Source organism: Homarus americanus, unplaced genomic scaffold, assembly GCF_018991925.1.
Source record: "Homarus americanus isolate GMGI-L3 unplaced genomic scaffold, GMGI_Hamer_2.0 scaffold1024, whole genome shotgun sequence".
Classification (NCBI taxonomy): Eukaryota; Metazoa; Arthropoda; class Malacostraca; order Decapoda; family Nephropidae; genus Homarus; species Homarus americanus.
This window is the reverse complement of record NW_024715228.1, coordinates 117,501-133,018: the sequence shown is the minus strand read 5'-3', so window position 1 is coordinate 133,018 and position 15,518 is coordinate 117,501. Positions and strand designations below refer to the sequence as shown.

The window sequence follows — 15,518 nt, the reverse complement described above, 5'->3', positions numbered from 1 at the left end:
GGCATCATTTTCCTAGACAATAATCTTTGCCTAATATATCCATCTCTCGATTCGTATCCCGTCACTTCAGTGCAAGCTTCAGTCATCACTTTTATGCCTCTCTCGACCGCCTGAGTGCTGTTTGGCCACTTGGGCACCACTAATGGTGTCTCAAGAATGTCATTAACCTGTAGATTTGACAGAGAAGCAATGTAAGGAGGCTCAGTCTTGAGTTCATTCCTCCAGTTAATCATGGAATGATAGTTTTTTGCTTGCCACTTTAGTTTCGGAGTCACCACCTTTCTCATGTTGACTACAGGAGGCACATCCTCATTTCCATCTCCATCTTTACCCTCCTCATCAGTATAGTTTAACAAATTCTCGTCAACAGCAGCATCAGAATCTTCCTCCTCCTCTTCAGATCTGCCAGTGCATTCTTCCTTTTGCTGATTCTCCTCTCTAATTTTTCTTATCATTGAGACAGCTTTTTCTCTAACAGTCATGTCCTCATCTGCACACATACCAAGAAGAAGTTGATCTGTGTGGGCGAAGTATGCATTTCTCTGGACAGCCTTCTTCACTATCGTCTCCTCCTCACTATTCAGGTGTTTCATATATAGCAGGGACTGGAATACGTTCCTTGAGCCGTGTGTTACGTAAGGGTGTATCTTGATGTAAAACCACATTGGAGCACTGAACTTTATTATTGTAATGACAATTCTTTTCAACTCATGGCTGGGTCTTGATGTTGCTACATACAGCCTGAGGATTCTACTCCATAAGGTGTTCCACCTTGACACACAGGGAGGACCTGGCTCAATAGCAGCCAAGTCATCTTCAACAACACCTGTGATAACTCCTTTACAAATCCTATACAGGTATTTCTGATCCCAGGACAGATCTTTCTCCACTTCATCATTAAACACAGGGAAATCAGGGAAACTGACTGGCTGGAAGGCGACAACTGGAAGCTCAGACAAAGACTCCTTGATCTGCTTTCCAATGGGACCACGCCAATGCTCAGGACCACTTGGTTTACCATCATAGTGATAAAAAACTGCGCGGAAAGGCAGCTCATTTCCGTGAAGCTGACATATGAAATAATGGAGCGGGTGACCAAGTAACATTTCAAGATGATGAATGACTCCATTTTCTGATCCTACATTTACATTGGTTCCATCACAACCAACACACACAATGGGCTGCTGGGTTAGATTTTTCTCCACCAGAAACTCGTGAATAGTTTTGGCAATCTGCTTTCCGTGTCCAGTCTTGGGAGTCACATGTGTGAGATATTCATTGCCAGGCTCAACCATGATGACATAATGATCTTTCACCATCATCCTCGAACTCCATTTCTCGGTCTTCTCATTCTTTATCATCACACGAGTGGCGGTCTTCTTACCATCAAAATAGAGTGACGTCAAATTATCTAAACTAGCCATCTCAATTTCTTGCCTCTTAAATCGGTATTTTTGTCTCGCATCCCGCAGCTTATGTGGTCCAATAACCTTACTCTTGTCATCCTTTGTGATAATGCCATAGTCAGTTAAGGTGGCAGTAGCAATGGCAGCTCCAGCATAATCACTAATCAAGTATCGGTCACAAGCGGCAGCCAGTGTAGGGAGTCTTGTCCGGTTCTGTGAACTGGTGTCTCCCCTACATTACAGTACAGTAACACAGCATTGAGAAATGAAATGAGAAAAGGCTGATAATCAATATAGACATAGCACCATACTCATCTACAACAAGACAACTTAAATGAAATAAGAGATATGAAAAAAAAGTTGATAAACACTGAACAGAACATTGCACCGCCACATCAGCTGTTTGGCTAGTACTGTTGGTAAATATAAAAATTTCAGTAGAAAATGCGGCAGACTAAACCTCGACATATCAGCTTCAAATTTGGCATCGAGTCTTAGATATGTATAAGGAGGAATGCCTGAAGAGTGCAGCTTTGAGCAAAATTTCACTGCCCCCTATTCCCCAGCTTATACAAATTTGTGTCCATGCAAAAATTCAAATTTTGCGCGCTGGTTGTCATCTGGTACAACCATCTTGGAGAGTGATGTACAGAGACGTACACTCGCTCCCTCCCTCCTGCATCTCCCACAAGCCCACATCTTTCCTTCCGCCATTTGTTGTGTGTGTGAAGTGACCCCTCTTTATCATTTTTTACGGAGATTACCCCACCTGGGCACAGGTCACTGACCCACATTGGGGCCTAGGGGGCAAAAATGTAGTACTGTAGTAATAATAATAATAATAATAATAATAATAATAATAATAATAATAATAATAATAATAATAATAATAATAATAATAATAATAATAATAATAATAATAATAATAATAATAAAATAATAATAATAATAATAATAATAATAATAATAATAATAATAATAATAATAATAATAATAAAATAATAATAATAATAATAATAATAATAATAAAGAAATACAAGAATGAAAAAAAATCAAGAGTGAGAAACAATACAGTATATGTATGTTGTGTTGTCAAAGTAAGAGAACAATTGAGACCCTGCAATTCTGTGATAAATGAGGCAGAAAGTCAGATCAGCAACCTGGGACTTGGTCACAATTTTCATGATGCCATATAGCAGCTGTGTGTATTCATGCCATTCTTAATTGTGGCATCCAAGTATTCGGCGACCCATACTATACCGAAGAAACCACAAAAAGCTGTGACCCCTGAGACAAAGCTGGAGGTAACTAAGCATTGTAAATGTGGTGATGGCCCTCCCAAAATTGGGAAAGATCTTGGTCTGGCTGCTCCTACTGTGACCACAATTTACAAGCACGCTGAGGAGATCAAAGAAGCAATTAAAAACGTCACACGTGTAGGAACAAGCAGGTGTACCCCACAGTCATGATTCTGTGATGAACAACATGGAGCATCCTTGGCAGATAGCAGCTACAGCAGTGATGAGGTGGACAACCCTCCTCATCTCGCTGGGCAAAGCCTTACTCAGCCCACCTCTGCTCACCCCCTTGTGGTGGTGAGCCCAGACTTCCCTCCCATAAGGTAACTTACCAAAGTTAAAAAATATTTTATGAATTTTTTCATGTTAGTAAATTTCACGTGTTGGGTAGTAAATTAGAGTACTGTAGTTGTGAACTATTTATCATTAACTAAGTAGGTTTTGTTCTTGTTTGTGAACTGATTTCATGTTTTGGAGGGTATTTTTGTCATTTGGGAACGAAACCCCATTTTTCCTATGTTCTTTTATTCGAGATACAAAAATTCACCAAACGAATGTTTTTGGTGAACATAAACCCATTAGTATATCGAGGGATACCTGTACAGTTTCCCCTCGACTTACGATAACCCGGACTTACAACGGTCATTGTTGTTATATAATATTATAATACTGTATTTTACATTATTTTCAAGTCCAGACGTTTGGTCGTAATGTCTAATGACGCCGTACGACAACTTCGGCTGGCACGCTGCCATGTGGTGTACAGCATCTACATCGTATCCCGCTCAGTTTGTGTATTAAAAAGGTAAAAGTTTTAGGGGATGTATAGCGAGATAGAGTCCAAGGATGTTCGCTATATACTAAATCGAGATATATAATTACATGCAATCAATGGGCAGTGCCGGATTAAGGGGTTTGGGGGCCCTGGGTGACACCTAGCAGTGGGGGGAGGGCCCTGCTGACAACTGAAAATAAATATAGGTAATATCCAAGGTCAATAGATACAATAAAATCTAGTAATACTGTACTGTAATGACACATTTAGAAATTATTTATTCCATTCAAAAAAAGCGTACAAATTCATTTACAAATGCACTTTTTGTAAGAGATTTTTAATTTTCAAAGAGTTAGATGGTCCATCATTATTTGTATTTGTATTCTTTTCAAAAATACTGTAAACGTATTGTCACGTGCCTCTAACACGCATGTCGTGTGGTATCTGTTTAAACCACCACTCCACACAAGCTAATAATAACTTGTTATATTTACTATTATCTTATTGTTGTTCTTAGTTACTTAGGTTAATTGTATATCTATGTATGTCATTAATATGCATCATTTGTGTTACTCTGTTAAGTCAAACCAAGAGTAGTATTAATTAGTTATAAGACAATTTGGCAACTGTCCTGAGTCACGTGAGCTAAGACGCTCCTCACTCACATGCTGTGTGGCCAGAGACTCTCTCTCTAGTAAACCGTGGTATAGGCTATAGGCAGGACGTGTCCACACCGACCCAGTACAGACGTGCCTTGTTCAGTCATCTACAATACCCTAGTGGTATCTGGTAATTAGTGGCACGTTAAGTTAGGCCTAGGAAGAGATCCTGGTGTTAAGGAATCTCCTATTTGGTAGGAAATAACCAGTTGGTTATGATTGCTGTCTATATATTGTGATGTCTGTGTTTAATATAGTTTATGTTAAGTTGTATTCATTTGATTTAACTCCTTAACGGTATATTTTCACCCTTCCGGCATCACTCTTATTTTAATATACAATCACTTATTCCCTTAAATTCCATGGATGCTAGACAGTACAGTGAGTTCTGCTATAACGCGTGTTTTGATAACGCGAATTTGATCGAACGCGATTTATGAATTCGGAACAATATTTGTATAACGCGAACTCGTTTGCTCTAACGCGATTCCACTCGAACGGTTGTTGTGACTTCAGTTCACGTTTTGTTTGTGAACAATTGCAGAAATAATGTATGTAATATTTATGTATACAGTATACCTATATATTATAAGTAAATTGTAAAATTTTACATAAAAGAGAAAATCAAATTACATAGCGTTTTACACCCGCGCTCTCTTTACATCATACACAGTGTTTACAGTTTACGTTCGACATCACATATTCAATTGATTTATGTGTTTTGTTTGTGAAGAATTGCAGAAATAATTTATGTAATATTTATGTATACAGTAAACCACTCACAAGGTCCTACAGTACCACTAATTATTTTATACTGAAACTTACGTTTGGTAAGCTGGATTAAAATGAAGATTACCGGTATATTAAAATAATAAAAATGTATTATAAACCAGTCTAACATACCGTAATAAACACAGCTGCTATTATCATCCACCCCCCTCCCCCATTTGCCAGTGACAAGAAAGGGAAAGTGACCTTGACTGTGACCGCCTGTGGCTATTTTTAGCCGTCCTTGTGTTCGGAGGTGGTCAGTAATGCATATCTGTATATTTACTGATCATAATACTTATCTCTTATAAATAATTCATTTAAAATTTATTTTTTTGCAAAGAATATTCAGTAAATGACTGCATTAATTCTTGAAACTACCTACAGTGGTAAATTTAGGATATAAATAATGAACAGAAGTCACGTCATGGATTCGGAGTTTGGTCCTTAACGATCACCATAAATGTAGCCTCCCTTTTTCGCGAAACACGTATATAAATTAAAGAAAATACTTGCAGTATATTGAATATATTACAGTATATTATATATAAATAAATAAACAAATAAATTCAAATTCCCTTATCATCCTGTGTCATATACAGAAATACTTGAGTCCCTGAGCGAGTACACAAAAAGAAAACGGACATCCTGGAGTGGATAGAGAACGGACATCTCTACTGGGGGACTCAAACGTTTCTCATGTTTTGTGGGCGCTCTAGCATAATATGAATAATATGTAAATTACAATTTATATATATATATATATATATATATATATATATATATATATATATATATATATATATATATATATATATATATATATATATATATATATATATATATATTGAATAAAGACGAAAGCTATATACTATATTTTATCAAGATATATATATATATATATATATGTAAATTGTAAAAATTTAAATAAAAGAGAAAAACTAAATACGTAGCGTTTAAAGTGTTAAAGTGTACTGTACAGTGTTGTGGCTTGGCTCAATGTTTACAGTTCACGTTCGACATCACTTGTTCAATTGATTTATGTGTTTTGTTTGTGAAGAAATACCTGTACAGTATATGTAAATTGTAAAATTTTAAATAAGAGAGAAAAACAAAATAAGTAGCGTTTAAAGTGTACTGTACATTGTGGCTTGGTGCGGGGTTATGCAGTGTTTACAGTTCACGTTCGACATCACATGTTCAATTGATTTATGTGTTTTGTTTGTGAAGAATTGCAGAAATAATTTATGTAATATTTATGTATACAGTATACCTGTACAGTATATGTAAAATGTAAAGTTTTAAATAAGAGAAAAACAAAATACATAGCGTTTTAGACCCGCGCGCTCTGTTTACTCCACACTTTGTTTGAAACACGTGAAGTTTTTAAGTGTCCTCAGTGAATTCTGATTACTGTTTCTCCACTTTTGTGACTATGGAAAAGAAGAATATCTCTGGGAAGCACTCTGGTGATCGCATTTCCGGTGGTGATCGTAAAAGAAAGGCTATAACACTTGAAGAAAAGCTTGATGTTTCATGACTCCTCAGCCTCAACATCACCCTTCTCCCCCATCAAGTTATATTCATATTTTTTCAAGGTAAAGTGAAACATTTACTGTATGATTTCATTATTAGATAAGAATGTAACATTTATTTAGACTGTGCTATCCTTTGTGTTAGGCTAACTACGAAATTTTTTTTCGATTTGGAGTAATCTGCACCTAACCCTATTTTCTCCATAAGCCCTGTTATTTCTATTACGCGATTTTCTATAACACGATATTTTGCAAGAACACAATTATCGCGTTATAGCAGAACTACCTGTACTCCTTTAAGAACATAAATTGAATTATTTAATAATCTTCCCATTTGTGACTCACTTACTCCAACTTATTCATATTTATTCAAGTACATTCAGTTGAGTCAATTTTTGTGGGGATAATTATTGCCGTGTTCCCTGTTTGTTCCTTTATTTGATGATAATTTGGGGTAGGTTTCACTCCCCAGGTATAAAGGATATTGGGATCACGACAGTATGTATACAATATTAAAAAGATTCCCTGAAAATCTCTTGATTTTATACCGTATTACCCATTAATGAGTCATCCATCATGCCACAAGTTGGCTTGTGTTTCAGGAACGATACACATATGAGTAGTGAACTCTTGGTGAGGGGGGGGGGTGCAGTCGGTATCTCCTACAATATCATATGGACAGGACTGATTCCCGTCAGCTTACAGTTGCCATTTAGGGATTTTTCCAAAGCAATTATCCAATAATATTTGGGATGAAATGAGTGGGTATTATAGCTTATTGTATTGATTTTGTGTACATTAAAGCCTTGACTAACGATGGTTGTAGATGTACAGCAGTAAAATTTATGTAAAAAATACTTTATGTATCTTTTAATTAATGTTATGTAATGTACATACAATAGAAATGACCAATGAATTGGTGGAGAAAAAAGTGAGACTTAGCAGGAGGCCAACGTATGTACGTATGCACTCATGGAAACTGTGTCATTTATCTTATGCGCACGCACGCGCACACCCACACACACACACCAGGTCCCTCTTAACACCATCTGTGAGGGAGTTACTACACCACATGATGCCCCTCATAACACCATCTGTGATGGTGTTACTACACCACATGATGCCCCTCATAACACCATCTGTGAGGGAGTTACTACACCACATGATGCCCCTCATAACACCATCTGTGATGGTGTTACTACACCATATGATGCCCCTCATAACACCATCTGTGATGGTGTTACTACACCACATGATGCCCCTCATAACACCATCTGTGAGGGAGTTACTACAATACATGTCTGCTGCTCAACACCTCAGTGCACATGATCTACGTGACCTCCACTGTAAACATTAATCTGTATGTTCACTGTATGTTCCTTTCTCTAATGAAGGCTTTTGTTAAACCACCAATGTATGTAATAAGTCATTTAAGTCCATTGTATATTTTCAGCCTTCGGGCTGCAGAACTTTTTTCAATAAACCGTTAATTATTATTATTATTATTATCACACGCACACGCGCGTACACACCAAAACCGTAGTCAAGCACTTCAATACCACCACCACTCCAGTGCAAGCTCCAGCAGTTACAGTGGGTGCCCATCCTCTCCAGTTAGTGCAGTCTGCCAAACTCCTGGGTGTAACTATAGACCACAAACTGAACTAGAAGGCCCATGTAAACAACACTATCAAGGTAGCCTCGTACCGACTCTACATGCTACGACGACTCAGGTCACTTGGGGTACCCACACCAGAGCTGAAGGCTATCTACAATGCATTTATACTTCCAAAATTAACGTATGCGTCACCAGCCTGGTCGTCTTCTCTCAACTCTACCCAACAACTTCGGCTAGAGAAGGTAAAGAAAAGGGCCTGCAGAATCATGCTCGGCGCAGACTACTCCGGCTACAACAACGCTCTCTCCACCCTGCAAATGCCATTCCTCAGTGACCTCCACCATCACGCACTAACAAGGTTTGGTAGTGGACTACTGCCACCTGCAGTACCCAGCCCACATCGCTCAGTCTGCCACTACAGCAAAATTCAGCACATAAGAGCCCGCACTGATAGATATAAGAATAGCACCATCCCATCTATTGTTAAAATAATAAACAGCTCCTGATTTACTGTATGTACTGTACAGCCCTGTAAATGTATTGAACGTATATTATTATGTCTAAATCGCACGCACGCACACACACGATGAAAAAGCCGTTGGGGGTTATCGCGGTCACTCTTACCCCCAATAGACCTTTCTCCTCCGGCTGGGAGGAGGGAGGGAGGTGAGAAGATTGACGCATAAAGTACTTAAGGGTAAAGCAGGTTGTGATAATTTATGTTTCAAAGCTTTGTGACATCACTAGTGTATAATGAGTCTCCATATGCCCTGGTTTATTCATTGATCAGTTGTCTAAGTGCAAAAGTAGCCCTGTCAAGCCATCATGTATCAATTAATTTTAAAATAGAAATTATAATGTAAAATGTTATAAGACAATGGTTTAGTATTGCTGTTAATGTGTGTGCTGTGTAAGTGTCTTGGCATGTCACCTCACCACCTGACTCCTGAACAAACTCCTCATCAGCTTCTTCAAATCCTACAATGTGCTTGGCAAGCTCAAACACACACACACACACACACACACAAAAGGGGAATTAAGACAAGCATCCAGCGAGGTGTTTTGTTGTGTGACTGCGTGAAGGCGAATTAAAAGATCAGCATTGAGGAGCTTATCGCTTGGCAACACTGGTGCATGTTACCACTCCTTTCTACTCCATCTCTCTAATCACCCACACCTTTCTCACTCCATATTTTAAAATGTAATGTAATGTAATGTTGAAGGGATACAACTTTGCTCATTTATACTTATACTTATCACAATCTCTCTAAAATACTTTAGGTTTCATGTTTATTCAAGACATCTTCAGGTCAAGAGACCCACTAATCCCCTACCCAAGAAAGGGTGACCTGACATTCCATCAGAAAGTCAATAATATGAGACCACTAATCCCCTACACTACCTCAACCTGACATTGAGTCAGGTCTGGTCCCTCCCAAAAAATAATTGAGCTTTCGTATTTATTCAAGACATTTTCAGAAAATGCTCTCGATTTTCGATCTCGGAAATTTTTTTCCCAAAGCCGGAATTTTTTTTAAATTCCGGCTTTGGGAATGCTTTTCCGAGCAAATTTCAATTCCGGCTAACAGAGAGTAGGTTTGAGGGATTCCGGCTAACGGAGATATTCCCATACAGTTTTTCAATTCATATTTTGGGGTCAATTTAGGGGATTTTTAGGTGTGTTTCTGACTTTATATGGTTTTTGGCTTTATGTGAGGTCCCAGGAACAGAACCCCACATAAGTTGCAAGTCTACTGTAAATAAATTTATTGCTATATATGGGAAAATGTCGATAATTTTGGTAACTGCGATATAAAAAATCTTTATATAAAGTCTCTACTGTATATATCCCGACTCTACTGTACTACGGTATGTATTATTTTCGTAGGTTCGACTTACGACCTGGTCATTGGAACGGAACCCCGTCGTAATTGGAGGAGAGACTGTTTTGTATAAAGAAAACTAATAAATCTACACCTACATTGTGTGCACCAAGAATGCTAGTTTTTTACCTTTCCATAGTGTCTGTGCAAGGAGCTGGTGTAATCTTGGATGGCCAAGCTTGTGTGTCTCCCCACATGACCATTTTACCGCACGCACAAGGTACTGGTGACGTTCGGGTGTTCCATGATTTAAGAGGCTGAACAGACTGTGAACAAAAATTTTCATATAATAAAAAATCAACATGACAGATGACAGTGATTTTTCTATGTTGTTGTTTACACAGCAAACTTAAGGGTATAAATCTAATATATAACTTCTACTACACATAAAACTACTTCCAAATTTTGTCTAAAATTACAAGCTTTTAAAACTGGCTTTTATCCTCTGTCTACAAATGAGAAAAATGCAAATTTTTAATTAAATAAAATATTGTACATAACTATGACTTACTTTGCTATTCGTGATATTTGGTCATCTGTTGGCTCTGTTTTGGACTTCTCCAGCACATCCAACATTAAAAGAGCAAGATCTGCACCACTGGTTTGCTGTCAAGTAAACAAACCTAATGAAGGCTCTAATAACAGAAAACAATGATGACAATTGTATTTTACAATCATCTGAATTATGTACATCCAAAGTACAGTATGTCTCTACAACACAGTCACCACAATCAATACCAACTGTTTCTCTCATATCAATCATTATTCATCATTCTCTCAAACTGCTTTACCATAATAATAATAATAATGCTATGTAGAGTTAATTTAAATATTTCAACAAATGGGACATAAGCTACTGACTCTGTAAGTGAATCATTAGATGTTTCCTTGAACACTTAAATTATGGTCATGTGCTGGTACAGCTAATGAAACAATAGTTGTGACACAATATGGACCTCATGAACTAATAAAAATAAAAGATATTTTTCCTCATCCAAGAATAATTACTGAAAAGCTGACCTGTAGCCCTACAGGTCACAATGAATGACTGAGCATAAAGGAAAATATTTTGCACACGGCTAAGAGCACCTAAAGAGATAAAAAAAGATTTCAGAATCTTCAGATAAGACATGAAAGTAAGTCTTTCCAAAATATTAATACTGCCCCATTTACACACAATTGCAGGGTCTCAATTGTTTCTCTTACCATTGACAACACAACATACATATATTGTTTTTCACTTTTTATCTTTTTTTTCATTTTTTTTATTCTTTATTATTATTACTTGTACTGTATTATTATTATTATTATTATTCATACATTTTCGCCCCCCAGGCCCAGATGTGGGTCAGTGACCTGTGCCCGGGTGGGATAATCCCCGTAAAAAAAAAAAAAGTCATATGTCTATGGGAAATTTTATTTACTGGGCAAGAGAAAAAAAAGACCATGGTTATTATGAGTAAGAGGGGGTTATTGTGAGTGCAAAACATCTAACTAGAACAATCAATAAGTGTAAATTCTAAAATTCTAAGAGGGTGCCAGCAGGTGAAAGAAAATTTACACAAACAAGACAATTCCTTTCAGGAGGACAGCTCAGGCACAGAGGGCAACCATTAATCCTACATAGGTATATCTACCATTTAACATTGCTTTGATGATCCCTAGTACCATCCATGATGAAACCCCTTAAATGGTTTCTCAAGGTCTATTCAGTACACCACGACAAAGGAAAAACATACAGCTACTCCTAGACTTACGACATACTCGACCTACGACCACCCTGATAAGTAGTAAGTATTAGGCAGCTACCAAACAGGAATGTACTACCGCCTGGGAAGATATTGGAAGCATAATGTGTTGTCTATGGTAGATCTTGCAGCCACATGGCATCACAAAAATTGTGACCAAGTCCCAGGTTGCTGATCTGACTTTCTGCCTCATTTACACACAATTGCAGGGTCTCAATTGTTTCTCTTACTATTGACAACACAACATACAGTACATATATTGTTCCTCACTTTTGATTTTTTTTTCATTTTGTATTTCTTTGTGGTTCTTTATTATTATTTTTATTATTGTTATTATTATTGTTGTTATTATTATTATTATTACATTTTCACCCCCCAGGCCCCGATGTGGGTCAGTGACCTGTGCCTGGGTGGACTAATTTCCGGAAAAAAAAAAAAAAAAAAAAAACAGACATACGACCGCTTCAGTCATACCAAAATTTTGTCAAATTACGTATTTTCGAGTCCCAATGTTAGTGATTGCACTGTGTACTGACAAAATTTTTGTTTGTAATTCACTTAAAAATGGCTGGCAAGCTTAAAAGTGAGAGTTTTGTGGTGCTGAGAAGAAAAAGAAACACCCATTTTAGATTTTCTATGTATTTAAGCATTTTCGACTTATGACCAATTGGACTTACGACCTGGATTTGGGTCCCTAACCCCGTCATAAGTCGAGTAGCAGCTGTACTGTACTGGAATACATTCCAAAAACAACTCCCACCTGAACATACACAGTAGATGGAAAAGGACAGTGTGATAAATGTCAATAATCATCAAGCAAAATACTGAACAAAGAGTGGATTAACATCTATTCATGGATGACCTACAAAAAAAGCTAAAAGGCTGTGAACAGGAGAGATATGAACAGTCCAACAAGTGGCAGGAAACTATGAACGTCAAACCATGTCTCATATTACTATGAATGTCAAACTATGTCTCATATTACTATGAATGTCAAACTATGTCTCATATTCATAGCCGAGTTGTTCACAACATGGTGTCACCCTATCTCAGGATTTCAGTCCAGTAAACTTGAAGTCATGTTGGTTAGAAGTTCAAAGCAATGTTGTAGTCATTGTTTGCTAGGTGAGGTGCTATTATATAGCACCTTTTACATTGATCTATGGGACTATGTAATACAGGGGGTGCCCAGGTTATGAACGGGTTCTGTTCCTGAGAACGTTCTTATGTCAGATTTGCAGTGGTGGGCACAGCTAAACAAAAAGTTAGCTTCGCTCACCGCTAATCCACCAGCTAAAAAGTTAGCTTCACTAACGCTAAACTGCTAAAAAAAATAAGCGGAAGCTAATGCTAACCGCTAACTTTTATTATATGACTTTAGCTTCTTTCTTTTTTTTGTGGGGGGGGGCTCTAAAACCCTTAAAAACAGACCTAGAGAGCTGAAATTTTCATATGTTGTCTTGTAGCTTAGACATAAAGCTTTCCAAAAAGGTATGGCATGCCAAGATCAGATGATGATCAAGGTGTACACAAATAATTAAATGAACAAATGAAATTAAACATTAGTTTACATTCAAGTTTCAACATACACTTTATAATCTTTATTTACTGTACGAAAAGACAGAAAGTATTAAACAAATCCAAAAACTATAGTACTGTATAGCATAGGTAGCAAATAGCATCATGCCAAGATCAGATGATCAACTTATCAAGATGTACACTGTACACAATTTCACAAAAAACTAATTTGCATTCTCATACAACCTATTGGCCTTATTCATTATTCATGTAAATATGGCAAGGACCGACACAGGATGTTCTAGTGAGAGGATCTCAAATATAGCCATAAAATAATTACAGTATATCCCAGTATGCCTTTACCATAACAGTTTCAATACAATCTTAAGCAGCATCCCTATACTGTAGTTGTTTCTAATCCCTACACACTAAACTTCAATGACCCAATGACAAGCATCATCAGAGTGCAAAATTCACCAAAATCGAGCAAAAGATCTAACCAGTAAGCCACATTATTATGAATGTCTCTTTTACTTCACACTATGATCCAAAACTTTACGAAGCTGCAGGACATGATGGAAAGAATATCTTACTTGATCATGGATGAGGAGAAGAGATGCTCCATCAAATAACAGATCAAGAACTTCCTTGTACTTCTGTTGACTACAGTATCTGAGGAAAATATCACAACACTTAATAATAATTGTAAAAATATTAATAACAATAACATTTCAGATTAATATACACACAGACAACCACCCATGGGTCACCAAAAGATTCACTACAACAATCATCGGTGACAACAGCCTTGTGTAAAACTGGTTGAGGAGCAAAACTGACCTATCCCAGAATACAGAGCAAACATTTAATTATAATTGATACAGATGTCTTTCAAGGTACAAGGAGTTTTGTTATAAAATTACCTCATATCTATTCAAAATCTCTGCCACAAACTAAAAACTTATGATAAACTCCATAATAATCTTTCTTATATTTACTCACAAAATCTGAAATAATAAGATGGATAATGGTAGCACAGTACTGTATCTTAAACACATGAACAAAAGTACAGTATCCCTAAAATAATGAGTACACAAGAGGTGTGATGAAGTAGATGGCAGACTGTGGGATGTTGTTGACTTTAAATGTTTTGTACTGTATATGTACTGTAATTGCTAACCATGTGGCCACAGCATGGCTGGAGAAACTCAACATTGGGGATATGACCCTGGAGTGTGATGATGGATTCTGTCACCTAGGTGACATGATCAGTGCGAGTAGGGGTGATGAAGCCAGCTCAGTTTCCAGAGTCAGAAGGGGCTGGAGGAAGTTTGGAGAGCTGCTGTCTTTATTGACAGAAAGAGGACCTATCCTTTGAGTGAAGGAAAGAAAGTATGCAGCTGGTATGAAAAGTATGATGTATGGCAGTGAAACATGGGCAGTTAAAGAGGATGGCATAAGTAGACTTGACTAAGCTGAAGTGGGAATGGTGGGATGGATGTGATATGTGAAACTGAAAGACAGGAGGTCTTGTTCAGAGTCAAGAGGATGGCTGGGTATTGATAGTACAGTACATATTGTACTGGCAAAGTCCTGTGTACAAGCAGGCTGAGATAGTTTAGGCATGTAGAGAGAATGAATGAGACAAACTGGGTAAAGAAATGCATGAACCTAAATGTGGAGGGGAAAAGAGCCATGGATAAGCCATGAATGACATGGGGAAAGGTTGTAAGAAATGACAATAGAGTTAGGAACCTGACAAGAGACTACACGAGTCTGTGCAGCATGAAGAGCAGCCATCGGGTACCTACATTTAACTCACTCAAACAGGGATAATGGCTGTATAACACTGATTATGATGATAAACTGTACAGTACTTTACAAAATATGACAGAATTAGCCTTTTTCATAATCAACTGAAACACCTAGCTCAGTCTAACACAGTCTGAATATTCAGTTGCACTCGGTAAACCTGCACAGTTGATTAATGTATGTTGCAAATTTATTAATGACAGGGGAAAATAGGATTCTGTAATGCATGAGGTTAACATCAAATTCCCTACACAGAATAATATTTAAGGTCACAAACATAGGAATAAAAGGAAATGGTAGATATTCTGTCAGATATGAACCTCTTCAAGAATGTAAAAAAAGCTTGCCATATAGCAAATTGTATATATTATTTTTAAACCTAAGGTAGTACGTATTATAATGTAATGTCATAATGTATTCATACACATTTCATGTTCAAAGATGAACAGTATACTAATGTTAATCACAGTGATGCAGTTTTAATATGAAAGGAAGAGC

At 37.2% G+C, this 15,518-nt stretch overlaps 1 protein-coding gene across 1 annotated transcript in view; it reads right to left on the bottom strand.

Annotated features, from left to right (window-relative positions):
* The window catches only part of LOC121855018 (Golgi to ER traffic protein 4 homolog), a 50,494-nt gene that overhangs the window by 21,282 nt on the left and 13,694 nt on the right, over positions 1-15,518 (bottom strand). The window contains exons 2-4 of the mRNA XM_042349855.1: positions 13,802-13,880; positions 10,454-10,548; positions 10,072-10,208 (exon numbers count right to left, since the gene is read on the bottom strand). Of these exons, the coding sequence (XP_042205789.1) occupies positions 10,072-10,208; positions 10,454-10,548; positions 13,802-13,880 (311 nt within the window). The remainder of the gene's footprint in view (positions 1-10,071; positions 10,209-10,453; positions 10,549-13,801; positions 13,881-15,518) is intronic.